General features: G+C 46.8%; 1 protein-coding gene across 1 annotated transcript in view; it reads left to right on the forward strand.

Annotated features, from left to right (window-relative positions):
• Positions 1-34: 34 nt before the first annotated feature.
• The window catches only part of RBM10 (RNA binding motif protein 10), a 19808-nt gene continuing 5283 nt past the window's right edge, over positions 35-14559 (forward strand). Inside the window, 7 exon segments of the mRNA XM_039866426.1 lie at positions 35-240; positions 2016-2157; positions 9092-9275; positions 10782-10903; positions 10905-11010; positions 12827-12896; positions 13746-13903. Coding sequence (XP_039722360.1) covers positions 171-240; positions 2016-2157; positions 9092-9275; positions 10782-10903; positions 10905-11010; positions 12827-12896; positions 13746-13903 — 852 coding nt within the window. The 5' untranslated portion in view covers positions 35-170.

The raw sequence follows: 14559 nt of genomic DNA on the forward strand, positions 1-14559 counted from the left end.
CGGCCGGCGGGGTGTAGGTGGAAGTGGATTTCCCCGGGAGGGCAGCGCGCTTGGCGTTTCTTCCTTCCCGCCTCCTCCGCCTTTCTGCCTCCAGCCTCGGACTTGGTTGTTGCGCGGACCGGCTCCGGCTGAGCTGGGAGAGTTGGTGGAGGTGGCGGCAGGCCGAGGTGATGTCAGGGAGCCCTCCCTTGACAGTCCGGGCCGAGACGGTGAGCGTCTACGCTGGTCTTGGGGGCGGAGGTAAGGGGCCAGGGGCAGAGGTGTGCGTAGAAAGAAAAGCGAGGGCGGACTGCAGGCAGCAACCGAGGGATGCGTGCATGGTCTGAGCCCAGGATGGGTTGTCTTTTAAAAAAAAAATTCCCCCTTTTGAGAGCAGAGGCGCGTGCGCGATCGGGACACTGGATAGGTGCACGCGGATTGGGGGAAGGGAGGGACGGATGAGAGTGGGCTACTGTGCCCTACTGTGTCTGCGACACCGAACTTTATCCGTGAGAAAGCGGGTGTATGCGACTTTGGCTTTTATCTATAGGGGCCGGGACGTGCTGTCTGCTCTGTGTGACTTTGGTACTTACCTGTCCATGGGGGAAGCGTTCTGTGGCTCGTGTCCTTATTCCTAGGAGGGGTAGGAGGGAGAACGTCTGTATGACCCTGGTCTTTATCCTTGGAGTGCATGTCTAACTCTGGCCCCTATCCATGGGGAGAGGTCCTTATTCACAGGGAGTCTTCTTGCGACTGGCCTTAACCCACTTACTGGGTAGGGAGGGAATGCAAGGAATGTGTGTGTGACTTACTGCTGGTTCTTTGAAGAGGTTCTTATCTGTGACTATGACGTACATCCATTGAAAGAGAGCCTCGTTATGTGTTTATGGTCATTTATTGCGGGTTCATGTCTGTGATTTTGGCTCATATTTATTTGGGGCGCGTGTCTGTGACTTTGGTTCTTATCTGTTGTGGATACCAGTGTGTGACACTGGCCCCTTTGCCAGAGTGTACTAAGTGTTTTGTATTGGCTCTTATTCATGTGGCCCCTGGTTGTGATTCTCTTACGCATCTGGGAGCAGGTAACTCTGGTTCCCTGTGGCTTGAGAAGGAAAAGAAAATTGGTGTGTATATATACACGGAGGAAAGGTGTGGTGGCAACCTAGCGTTGGGCAGGTGTTGTTACCTCTCGGTTTTGCCCGATTCCTGTACAGAGGGCAGGGCCTGAAGATTCTCGGATACTGCATGGTGACCCCTGGCCAGGTCTCATGGCTCAGGAATTCCTTAGTTCTTTTGGTAGCCCTGGGGGTTGGGTGAAATGTCTGCCCTTCCATCCCAGCAGAATAGGACAGTAGTTCAGAACAGCCTTTGAAAGGGCTCCTTTTACCCTGGGGAGAAAGCCGCCTTAGGACCTGATTACGCATAAAACACAGGGCTCAGGGCTGAGCCAGTTCTGAGTGAGGGACAAAGCTGTGTTGGCCAGGAGTCCAGGGAGGCGGCAGCTGTCTCATTGCCAATTTAGCCCCTTCGCCCCCTAAGCCTCTCATGGTTCCTGCTGTCTTGTAGGGGTCAGCCAGCATTTTGTTGGAAGGATGAAATGGCCCCTGGAGGCTCATGGACTGGGACTCCTGTTGTGAAGTCTTGCTTCTGCATGATGTGCCTGATCTCAAACAAGTCATTCAGCACTGAAAGCCCTTCTGGGCAGGTAGCTCTGGACTTGAACAGACTACCAGTTTCAGATGACAAAGCCCTCATCCCAGAATGGGTGGCACCACCAGGTCTGCAAAATGCTCCCTGTCTGTTGAAGGCCTTGCTCTTTCTGGGGCAGTGGACTCTAACCTCACATTTGTGGGGAAAGGAAAAGAGCAGGCCAAGTAGGGGCTACCTTTCTATTCTGGTCCACAGGAGCATTAGGAGTCGGGAAACAACATCCCTGGGCTAAGTGACAACAAAAAGTCTTGACAACAATGGTTTCTCAAGGAGACCCTCCCTGCCTCAACCGCCTTGACCCCTTTTTTTCCTTCCTCTCTCCCCAGAGTTCCTACAGGAGGCATCACCCAGGCTGGCAGATCATGGTGGCAGCAGCGGGGGTGGCTGGGAAGTGAAACGGAGCCAGCGGCTGAGGAGGGGCCCCAGCAGCCCCCGACGGCCCTATCAGGACATGGAGTATGAAAGACGGTGAGTTACCCACTCCGACTAGGCAGCCTAGGCTTGTCCCCATGTGAGAACTGATCCAGAAAGGTGCTAGGAGGAGGCTTCCAGGCAGAGGAAACGGTGCAGCAAATGATTGGTTTCTTTTCAGCAGACATTTACTTGGCACCTGTTGTAAGCCAGGACCTGTGTGGTAGGCTCTGGGAGTGTCATGGTAATTTAGACAGATAAGATTGCAACCTTTCCCTTACTCCAGGTCTCACAGGGAGACTATGCACTTTACAGGTGATTCCAAAGCAGCTTGATGGGTGCCATGGTTGTGAGGGTAGGAAGGGATTAAGAGAAAGGGATAAATGGAGGCTGATGCCAAGGTTTCTAATTTGGGTGACCAGATAGGTATATGGTGCCATTCACCAAGGTCTAGACAGCCACTGCAAGAGGAGAGGCAAAGATGGGTAGTGGATTGTAAGTGCCTGTGGGTTCTCAGGAGAGAGATGTGGGCTGTAGCTTTGGGTTTAAGGGATGGAGTGGAGTGGTGCCTTCAGAGTCATGAGTTTGCCAGGACAAGTATGGAGCAAGCCAGGTCAGATAGTGGGAGATTTCAGGGGCAGGATGGGGTGAAGTTGACATGATACTTGTCTTGGAATGGGATGCTCTTATGCAGTTATTTTTAATCTCTGATCGAACAAGAAACAGGACACTTGATAAAATACAGAGATCTCAGGCCATACCCTCACCATCCTGGTTGATTCTAATGCAGGTGATCTATTCCTGACATTTTAAGATTATATAGGAAAGCAGACCTAACTCCCAGAAAGCCTCTATTAAGAGTCAGTAGATTTATAAAAAGTCAGGGAGGAAATAATTTTTTTGATGTCTTACAAAGGGTTTCTTCTACCACCAGGCCCTTTTTCAAATGTAGAATTATAATATTTTGTTTTCTGAAAAGTGAGCCCGAATTTCAGATGGTATTTAGTCTTGACTGTCTTTAAAAATGTCTTTTGAAAGGCAGTGGATTTTGGGTAATATTCACTGGAAATGCTCTTTGGCGGTTTCTGAGTTTGAGTAGGTGATATAGTTGCTTCAGACTTTATTACCAAATAAGCCACTGGCTTTCTTTCTTTTGGCTTTTAAAGGACCTCAAGTGCAGAGATTTGAGTTAATTATACTTTTCTAGTTCACAGTAGGTTTCTGTCATAGGTCAGTACAAAGGCCTTCTTTTGCCATATTTATTTTTTTTCCTTTTAATTCCCAATTCCTATAGCTATAGGCAGCTTCTCTGTCATGTTTGAAATGTAGCCTTCTAAAATATGTAATGTTGTTTTGAGTGCCTGTGTTTTCACTTAACACGAATGACAGAGTGCTACAGTCTTCATTCTGTTCCCTGAGCTTTGTATTACCCAGCCCTGCATTTTTAAGATCTGTATTGCCATGTGTATATCAATGCGTTGCTTCTAATTGGTCCCAAAGACACCATGGGGTGTGCCTGCTGCCTTTTACTTAATGATTCTCCCAAGGATGGATACTTGTTCTTACCTTTAGTGTGCTAAAATTCTATTGTGTTATAATCTTTGCTTTCAGAATCTTTTAGTCTCCTTTAACCTGGAACAGTTATTCAGTCTCTGTCTTTTTATGACCTTGATATGTTTTAAGAGTATAGGTAAGTTGCTTTGTTGATGTTTCTCAATTTGTGTTTTTCTAACATTTACTCACATTTTTTCGACAGAAAAATTATTTAAACAATGATATATATACACATATATACATAAAATATATACATACATATATATTTTTTATTTTTTTTAGCAAGAGAAAATAGCCAGATATAATACATACACATGTATGGGAACTCTGCATACATGAGAGAGACAGAGACCCTACATGCACAAGAGGTTCAGAGATAGAAAGGGAACATGAGTATATAAGATACGCATATTTTTTAAAACAGTTACATTTGATCAGATACTGTGTTTTGTGTTATTTAGGATATTTACATCTGTGTCTGTCAATGACATGGTCCTATAATTTCTTTTTCTATTTATCTGGCATTGAATAAAGGAAGCCCCATGACAAGGTAGCCTTGAAACCTTGGTTAAACTCACATCTAAAAGGGGCTGAGTTTTTGATTATCATTTTGTCTGCTTCTGCCAATTTTGGCATTTTGCGTTTTTTAGAAATATACTCGTTTTGTGGAGGTCCTCATATGTTATGATTCAGTCCAGTTTCCTAGGAATATATTATGAACGGAGTCTGTCTTTTAGAAGGTGTTTAGTCCACAAAGTGCTCTGCGGCCAATGAAAAGTATCCCTGACTATCTAAATCTGTTCCCTTCCTGAGTTAAGATAGCAAGAGTTCAGTATCCAAATTTATTTGGTTAAGATGCTGAGTGTCAGAGAGTTCAGGATTTCTTCTGAACATTTATTCAAATCTGTTCATTTCTTAAATTCTGATGACTAGAGTTCAAATATTGAGGGATGCCTATAGTAAGCAAACATGAAAATACATCGTTCATATCAAAAACCTTAGTAATACTCATACCAGCCACTTGTTGTGACATTTATCATAAGGAAACAATTTGGGTTCCAAGCTGAACCCACAAGGACAGGGACTTCATTCACGAGGGTATCCCCAGCACCTAAAACAGTGCCTGACACATAGCAAATGTTACCTTAATATTTGTTGAGTGAACGAATGAATGAACAAATAATTAATGAAAAATTGGAAACCAACCAAAATGTCTGGAAACATTTTATTCGTTAATTATCTTTTTGCATTATGGTTTTTCTAATATTATGAAATTTCAATCATACAGCAAAGCTGAAAGAATTTTACAGTGAACACCTCTATACCCATCCACTGGATTCTACCATGAACCTCTTACCCTACTTGCTCTATCACATGTTTATTCGTTTTATGGTATTTATTTTACACTCTAGATGTTTAAAAATTTTTATGAAGCTACATTTATCAGTTTTCTTTTTTTATGACTTCTGGGTTTTACCTTGCTTAGAAAGCCCTTCCCCATTCTTGAGGTGATAAATTTTTTTCTTATGTTTTCTTTCTAATACTTTTGTGGTTTCTATTCAGGGATTTAAATTTTTGATCCATTTAGGATTTACTTGGTGTAAGAATAAACAACTTTATTTTCTCAAAGATCAACAAACTTTTTCTGAAAGTAAAGGACCAGATAGTAAATATTTTTGGCATTGCAGACCATATGACCTGTCACAGCTACCCACCTGAAAGCAGCCACAGACAATATGTAAATGAATAGATATAGCTGTGTTCAAGAAAACTTGATTTAAGTGACTGGATTTGGCCCACTGGCTATAGTTTGCCCATCCCTGGACCAGACAGTTATCACAACTAGTATTTATTGACTAATCCATTTTTCCCCTGTTCATTTGAAATGTAATATTTGGCTTATTCTAAATTTCCACGTGTATTTTTATACTGTAGACTCTGGTTTCACTGATCCGTCCATTCATGTTTCAATTGTCTCAACTTTATAATATGTTATAATGTTTGGTGGGGCTCCTCTCCCCCTCAGTGTATTTTAAAACAGAATTTTCCTAACCCTTCTAAGATGTTTCATGGCCTTTTCTGTTATAAACAGAGCTGCAGTGAATAATGTTTTTATACATGTGCAAGCATATCAGTCCATTAAATTCCCAGAAGGAGAATTGGGGGTCAGAGGGTATATAGATTTTTAGTTTTGCCAGCTATTGCCAAATTCCCCTCAGTAGGGATTGTTCTATTTTCACTCCTACCAGCAATATGAGAGTGCTAGTTCCCATACAACCTTGCCAACAGTTTGTTGTTAAACATTTGGAGTTTTGAAGATTTACTGAATTAAAAATGTTCTATCCCAAATCCTCCTTACAGAAGAATTTCAAATAATATATGTAGATACTCCCCACTCTAGGAGGTAGAGCTTAATTCCCCTCCTCTTGAGTAAGGGCTGGTCTTAGTGACTCACTTCTGAAGAATAGAGAGTAGAAGGGGAAAAAGAAAAACTTTTACAGTAGAGAAACCTCGCAGACCCCAGCACAACCAGATGATCAAGGTCAACATCACTAATGGTAAATCATATTCATATCATGTGCTCCCTGATACAGTGCGATCAGAAGGGCAGCTCATCTTTACTGTAGTCTTCTCACAAAAACACCATAACCTTCATCACCTCAGGTCTAATCATAAGAACACAGACAAACCTAAGTTGAGGTACATTCTACAAAATACTTAACCAGTACTCTTCAAAACTGTCATGGTCATAAAAACACAAGGCAAGATCAAGGAACTTTCACAGACCAGAGGAGATTTAAGGGGGCATGATGACTAAGTGCAATGTAGTAGCCTGGATTCAACCTTAAAACAGAAGGAGGATAGAAGTTGAAGAACTGGTGAATCCTAATAAAGCGTATAGCTTAGTTAACTTCTTAGTTTTATACCATGTGCCATGGTTCTGTTAACATTAGAGGAAGCTGGGTGAAGGATCTATGAGAATTCTATTCTCTTTGAACTTTTCTGTAAATCTAAAATCATTTCAAAATAAGTTTGATTTCATCAAGATTAGAAATGTTTGTACATCAAAGGACACTATTCAAGAGAGTGAAAAAACAACCCACAGAATGGGAGAACATTTTTGCAAATCATATCTGATAAGGGATTAACACCTAAAATATGTAAAGAACTCCTACAACAGCAACAGAAATAAAAACAATTCAAAAATGGACAAAAGACTTGACTAGACATTTCTCTAGAGAATATATACAAATGACCAATAAGTACATGAAAAGATGCAAAATGACAGGTGTTGATGAGAATGTGAAGAAATTGGGACCTTCATGTATTGCTGATGGGAATGTAAAATGGTGCAGCCGCTGTGGAACAGTTTGGCATTTCCTCAGATAGTTAAATATGGGATTACCATATGATCTAGCAATTCCACTCCTGGGTGTGCACACAAAAGAATTAAAAGCAAGGACTCAAACAGATACTTGAATACCAGTGTTCATAGCAGCATTATTCACAATAACCAAAACAATCAGTAAGTGGAAACAACCCAGGTGTCCATCAACAGGTGAATGGATAAACAAAATGTGAATACTACATACATACATATTCAGCCATAAAAAGGAATGAAATTCTGATAGATTCTACAACATGGGTGAACCTTGAAAACATTATACTAAGTGAAATAAGTCAGACACAAAGGGACATATATGATTCTACTTAAATGAGGTACCTAGAATAGGCAAATACATAGAGACAAAAAGTAGAATAGAAGTTGTGGGGTGGGGGAGTTGTTAAGTGAATTCAGAGCTTTTGGGTTGATGAAAGGTTCTGGAAGTGGTAATGGCTGCACAATGTCATGAGTGTGCTTTGTGCCACTGAATAGGACACACAAAATGGTTAAAATGGTAAATTATTGTTATGTATACTTTACTACAATAAAAATGATTTAGAAAAATATACAAAAATAAATTTTAAACATGTATTTAAAAATGGTCCGTCCAGTGTAGTTTTTTCATCTATCGTTATGATTGAGATAGAGCATGTTTTCAAATCTAAATCATTTGTATTTCTTTACTGCGGATTCTGTTCCTTTCCTTTTTCGTTATTTTTTTTTTCCAGTTTATTGTTTTTCTTGACTTGGCTTTTGATCGCTTTTGTTTCTGCCAAGGAAATATGTTTTATTTTTATATAGTTGAATTTAACTTTTTTCCCATGGCTTTTGGATTTGGGTCATAGTTTTCCCCATTTCAAGATTGTCAAGAAATTATCCCATGTTTTCTCTTACTTTTATGGTTTCATTTCTTCCATTTAAATCAGTGACCCATTTCAAAATTATCTTGGTTCATGTGTGTGAAGTACAGTCATAAGAGCTTGCACATGTTGAGAGGTAGTTAATTTTGATGCAGTTATACTTGAGATCTTCCTGTTTTCTAAACAGTGGCTCTCTGAATACAGGCTAGATATTCTGTATATTAATTTTGTACCCAGCATCCTTACTGATTTGTTATTTGTAATTACTTTTCAGTTGATTCTCTAAGGCTTTGCAGGCATATCCTTATATCATTTACAAATAACAGTAATTTTACTTTTTCATTTCCAGCTTTTAACCTCTTTTCATTCCTTTGTTTAATTTTTCAGTTAGAATCTTAGAATAATGTTAATAATGGTGTCTGTTTTTCCTTGGTTTAAGTAAATGTGTATTAGTTGCTTTTAGAGTACTTTTTTAATCATTATTTTATCAAAGAGAATAATTATTGGGCACCTACTGAGTACTAGGCATTAAGCTAAGCTTTGGGGACTAGGGCAGTAAACCAAACAGGTATGGTTCCTTCTTTTCCCAGAAGTCACAGTTTAGTAATTTTTTAAGTCATCAAAGAAATGCACATTAAATCAACTTTGAGATAATTATTTTACAGTTATTGCAGTAGGAGAAATTTTAACAAAACAGCCGCTAGTGCTAGCAAGGTGAACGTGAAACACAGGGACGGGTTGGCACCATGCACAGTGAGGCGGAGGAAGAGAGGTCAGCAGGGACTTCAGTCCACAGGACCCTACAGACCTTGTAGGACCTTGGTGAGCATTTTATAGTGTTTTATCCTGATAGTAAGCGGGAACAACTGAAGAGAGCGATACAATTGGGCTCAGTTGGCTTTGCCTTATAAAGCACTCACGTTTGGGGTGTAGAGAATGAACTGGGGGAGGCCTGGGTAGAGGCCACACCCGAGAGTCCAGTGAAGGATGACAGCATGGACGAGAGGGAAGGAGAGAAGTGGATTGGATTTGCTGAAGAGTAGGAACCTGCTCACCCTGTGGGGTCAGGATTTAGGGACCCTTGTTGTGGGGTGGGGTTGAGGGTCTAGAAGGAGTAAGTGGGTGGGAGTCAGCCTCACCTCTTACCCCTTTCAGAACTGCCCTCTAATCCCTCCCATCCTTCTTCCCCCAGAGGTGGTCGTGGAGATAGGACTGGCCGCTATGGAGCCACCGACCGATCACAGGATGACAGTGGAGAAAACCGCAGCCGGGACCACGACTACCGGGACATGGACTACCGCTCATACCCCCGAGAATACGGCAGCCAGGAGGGCAAGCACGACTATGATGACTCGTCGGAGGAACAGAGTGCAGAGGTAAGTTCAGGAGGGCCAGTCAGGCCTGGGGGGCGGGGGGCGGTAGGGCAAAGTTCCTTGCAGGGTTTCTGTCTGGCTGCAGGTAGCTCTCGGCTCCTGTGCCTTTAGACTGTGCTCAGTGCCTTTGCCTCACTTGGATGGTCTGTCCCCCTTCCCCCTCTGAGGGCTCCTCTCCCGAGTTGGGTCTCCCTGACTTCCACACGCTTGGCTCTATACTTCTGAGGGCCCCTGGCTACCACCTCTCTCCCTCCTTCACTGGTGTTCAGTTTGGGTCCATGGTTCACTGCAAGCCCTGTACTTCCTGCTCCCAGCCAATATGGGGCCCTTGAAGAGCCTCTTACATGGCACCTGGTATCTGGGGTTGGGAGGGCAACTGGGAAACTGGATATCGCCAAGCAGAGCAGCTCTGGGAGGCCAACTGTGGGCATTCCTAGTGGTAGCAGAGCTCCTAGACTGAAGAGAAAGATCCCCTCAGGCCTTTCCTCTGAGTTCCATGTTGTGTAGTTAGCCCTAGCCTGAAGGGGGAGGCATGATGCTCACCATCAGGGAGCCCCCAGCTGAGGGAAGAAGCAGCTCTGCCTTAGAGGAACCCCAGTTTAAGGGGGCGGTCAGGTCCCTGGTCCAAGCAAAGAGACAACTCACCTATCTGGCAGGATGGGAAGGGTAATCTTGCAGCCTCAGCACTGGTGGGGCAGAGTGTGGGCCACTGGGCTCCTTCTGGGGACGTCCAGTGCAAAAACCCCTGTGGTAGGCAGTCAAGTTTCCCCAGTGGTAGCTGGGTTGGGAAGAATAGGAGTGGAGCACTGAGTTATCAGGCCCTCTTGAAGGCGGGAGGGATGTGGACCCAGGCCTTGCCTGCTTAGTCCTGAAAGGATTGGTTGGGCAAAACCCAAGAACCCAATGACCACACCGTGTGAGGAGGGAGCTTGGTGGTGATAGACGACTGGCCAGGCAGAGGATTGGGGACCAGGGGGCAGTGCTGTAGCTCTTACACATTCACCAGTCCCTGCTGGCTGGCTGTAACTGAGACCTTATGCAAGCTAGTACTAACCACAACTTGGTTGCAGGGACCCCCCAGGCCCAGGCTGGGAATCGTAAGTGACGTGTAGCCTTCTGTGGCAGAAGTAACAATTTGTGCACATAGTACCTGAGCTGGCAAGGGAGGAAGAGGGAGAAACAGAAGGCAGGGTTTAGAGTGCCAACTCCAGACCGTCTCTTCCCAAGGAGGTTTAAATGGTGTCTAGTCACCTGTCTGGGAGTTCTTCACCCACACCAACACTGCCACCAGTCTCTCCCCACTCTACCATGGCAGCCCCCAAAAGCATCCTGGGGAGAATTTCCAAACCCAGAAAGGCCTACCTACCCTGCCTGCCCCAAGCCCTTAGCCGGAGCCCGCCCACCCCTGGCTTTCAGAGCCTGCCTGCCTCAGAGAGCCAGCGGCCAGCCCCTAGGCCCACCCCAGACTGACTGCCCGTCTGGTGTCTCTCATCTCATTCTGTCGGCCAGGATTCCTACGAGGCCTCCCCGGGCTCCGAGACTCAGCGTAGGCGGCGGCGGCGGCACAGGCACAGCCCCACCGGCCCGCCAGGCTTCCCCCGAGACGGCGACTATCGGGACCAGGACTATCGACCGGCAAGGAGAGGAGGAGTGAGGAGGAGGAGGAGGAGAGGAGGAGGAGAAGGCCAGTAACATCGTCATGCTGAGGATGCTGCCACAGGCAGCCACTGAGGATGACGTACGTGCCCCCCATGGCTCCGGGCAGGCGGCAGAGCAGAAGGCCAGGCTGGGTCTCCTCCAGGGCCCTCAACTTCTCCCTCATCCCCGACCTCAGCACCTTTCATCTCTTCTCTCCCACCGGCTCCTGTCCCCCTGTCCTCTGGGCAGGCCTCTCCTGGTCTAGAAGGGAGGGGTGTCCAATAGGTTGGCTTGCCCAAGGAGCTGCCAGTGGTGAGTGTGAGAGAAAACAGAACATTCCTCCTGCTCATTCCACTGGTTGTCCATCCGTTATGCATATGTTGATTGAGGGCCAGATGCTGGCCAGGCCCAGTGCCAGGTCCAATGCTGGGTATGTTGCTAGTGGCAGAGATGATGTAGGTGGGGAGAATCCCCATGGGATTTTCTGAGGTTTTATTCTCATCCCCCACCACCATCATCTCTTTTTGTTGCCAACATCAGGTCTCCTCAATGGTCTGGCCACAGAGCCTTGGGTTTTTCTTTGATTTCCTTCTCTGCTGCCGATAGCCTTCCTACCCTGTTTTCCTTTGTGGCATTCCCTTCCATCTTCCTCCCATTTCTCCTGTTTCCTTTTCCTACAGACCTATCCTAAGGAGCCCCAGTAAAACCCCAAGAGGGCCGCTAGAATAGCCTCCCTGATTCTCCTCCTTACTCCCCGTCCCACCATGAATTCTCTGCTCAGCTCTCCTTTGAAATCTGCTGGCTGCCCCTTTTGTCAGAGAGAAAATCCTGCCTGTGTATTTGCAAACTTCTCAAGTCTGACCCACCTGCCCTGTTCAGGATTAGAGAGTAGCTGAGTGCTGACATTTCTTGAGGATTTATCATAGGATGGGCCACATGCCAGGTCTGATTTAATCATCACAAACACTTCACAGAGAAGGTACTTTGTATCTCCATCTCATAGATGAGGAAGCCAGGCCCCCAGCAGTGAATCGACTTGCCTCACATCCCACAGCCAGTGAGTGGCAGAGCAGAGTTGGGGTCTGAAACCGGGCAGCTGGGCCCCAGAGTCTGCATTCTTGCTGTTTCCTGAGCCTTCCCTGAGTAGTTGCGGTACTGATAAACTCCGTGTGTCCTTTTTTATTCTTCTATGACCATGCATGCACATGAGAGAGATCTCCTTTCTGTTGTTTAACCTAATAAGGAAACTGAGGCCCAGAGTCATTAAGACTGCTGCCTGAAAATGCCCAGCGCAGGCTCCCAGTCCTCTGCGAGAGGCACCACTAGCCTAGAAACCTGAATTGCCTCTGCGGCTTCTCTCTGGCTTACTTTATCCAGGAAGCTTTTCAAACCCCACACCATGCCTTTTTGTTTCCACCCCAAGTTACTGCTGCACTCGGGGTCTAGGACACATGGCTTGGGTTTGCTCAGACTCCAGTCCTCAGTTTTGTATTTGTGTTATGGGTCTCTTGATGCAAGCAGAGGGCAGCCCCTTTGGAAAGGGCCAGAATTACATCCCAACTTTCCTCACTTTGCGGCTGGACCATGCCTGTAGACCTCCACTGCCCACCATTCTTGATCTGCAAGCTTGCTTGCTCTTATTCTCCACCCCTGAGAGTCATCATGCTTCCATGCTTCACCTTGCACATGCCCCTTTCTTCATTTGACTCACTCTGAAAGTCTGGGGCCAAAAACTGAGACTGGATACTGGTGTGGGTCTGGGGCTGTGGTCAAAAAAGCCCTGAGAGAGAGACGGGGAAGATGGTGTGTGCACATCACTGATGGCCCCATGGGGCCCTGGAGGCCTCAATCTGGCCTCAGCTACTCAGCAGCCCCCTTGTGCTGAGCCTGCCCCAAATCTGTATCTCCTCATACAGATCCGTGGCCAGCTGCAGTCCCATGGTGTCCAAGCCCGGGAGGTCCGGCTGATGCGGAACAAATCCTCAGGTGAGCTTTCGTTCCCAGTGCCCTCCCCTTCCGCTGGCCAGCCTCCGCTTCCAAGTCTCCCTCTTGCCTCTACCTCCTCCTCCACACCCTCCCTACCCTGCCTTCCTGCCACAGGTGGGAATGGGCAGCTCGGGGATACCCCTCTTCTTTCGCCCTCATGCCACTCTCCTCACAGCTCTGGACAGCAGCCTCTTGGCACAGGCCTGTTGGGGAGGGGGTATAGCTCTGAGCTGAGCTGAGTGTTCCCAGAGCCAGGGCCAGGGCCAGGCTCAAGCTCCAGGGACCCTCCTCTCTGGGACTCTGCGTATCTGAGATGGTAACCCCTCCCAATATGCTCCCTCCCCTCTCCTTTCTTCTTCTTCCCCTGCCCTCACTCTTCCTCAGATTTTTCTGGTAACAGCATCTGACCAGAAAGTAGGTCTGACACAGCTCCACCGTGTGTCCCAAGAGGGGAGGCAGGGGAAGGCTCTCGTCCCAGGGCTCATCCCAGGAGCAGCCAAGACTTCTGGCCTCACTTGTCCCTTCCCTCCCTCTTGCAGGCTGCTTGGAGCTGGCCTGAGGGTAGCAGGGGGGTAGAGGGGAGCGGTCTCTACAGGATATCTGGCCCAGCCTCCCCAAGGCAGGCACAGTGGGGCCTCACTCTGCCTGGTCTTCTCTCTCCATCTCTCAGCCTCTCTCTTCCCCATACCTCCATATCTGTCTGTCTATCTCTATCTATCTCTCTATCTCTATATCTCTATCTCTCTTTCATCATACCTGTGCATCTTAACGGTTCTTCTTTTTAGTGATCAAGCATGTACCCCCAAGCCCTGCCACATCTAAGCCCTCCCTGTTTGTTTACCTCCAAAGGAAGAGCTTCTTCCTGCAGCCTCAAGCCCTGGGTTCCTTTCCCAGCCCTGGCAAGGCCTGGAGTTTCTCATGGTAGCATGCAGGTCTTGCTCTGCTTCACCCCAGCCAAACCACGTGCTGCCAGGATTCTGGTCTCTCTCCCCAAAGCGGTCTCCCAGGTACAGCCTGCTCTGTGGCCCTGGGCACTTCTCCCAGAAACCCACTGATTCTTTAAGGTCTGCCTGGCCAATCCTGACTCCATTCTCCTGCTGTCTAGGAGGACCTGGACTGTGGGTGGTTGTACTCTTCCCAGCTTGGCCTTGAGGTGGCTCCCTTGTAAGGCCCACCACCTGTGCACTGTGGTGAGGCTGAGGTGATATTACGTTCCTAACTCTCCCAGTTCCTGATGGGCCTGGAGCCTTCTTGGCCTCACTGAGTAGCTCAGCTTCTCTTTTGCTCCATTGATTAAACACCTGTTACAGGGCCCCTCCTGGGTGCCCCTGGCTTTGTGATGGGCCCCACCCTTGGGTTATTTTTTCTGCCCTCCATCATTTTCTGGAGACCTTTATTTGTACCTTTTCCCTCCCAGTTCCTTCTCTCTGTCTCTGTCACCCTAGGCTGACCAGGCACGTCTTGCCTGAGCCCCATCTCTCTGTCTTCTCAGCTGGCGCGTGTATATCTCTCCCCACCCACCCACTTCTCTCTGGCTGTTTCCTCCCACCTCCTTCTCTCTTACCTGCCCCTCCCGGCCATCTACTTTGCCTCCCACCCCCTGGTCTTTCTCTCTCTGATTGCTTCTCTCTTTTCCTTTTTTCCTTTCTCCTCTCCCCCCTTC

The sequence above is a fragment of the Pteropus medius genome, unplaced genomic scaffold (genome assembly GCF_902729225.1).
Source record: "Pteropus medius unplaced genomic scaffold, Ma_sr-lr_union100, whole genome shotgun sequence".
NCBI classification, from domain to species: domain Eukaryota; kingdom Metazoa; phylum Chordata; class Mammalia; order Chiroptera; family Pteropodidae; genus Pteropus; species Pteropus medius.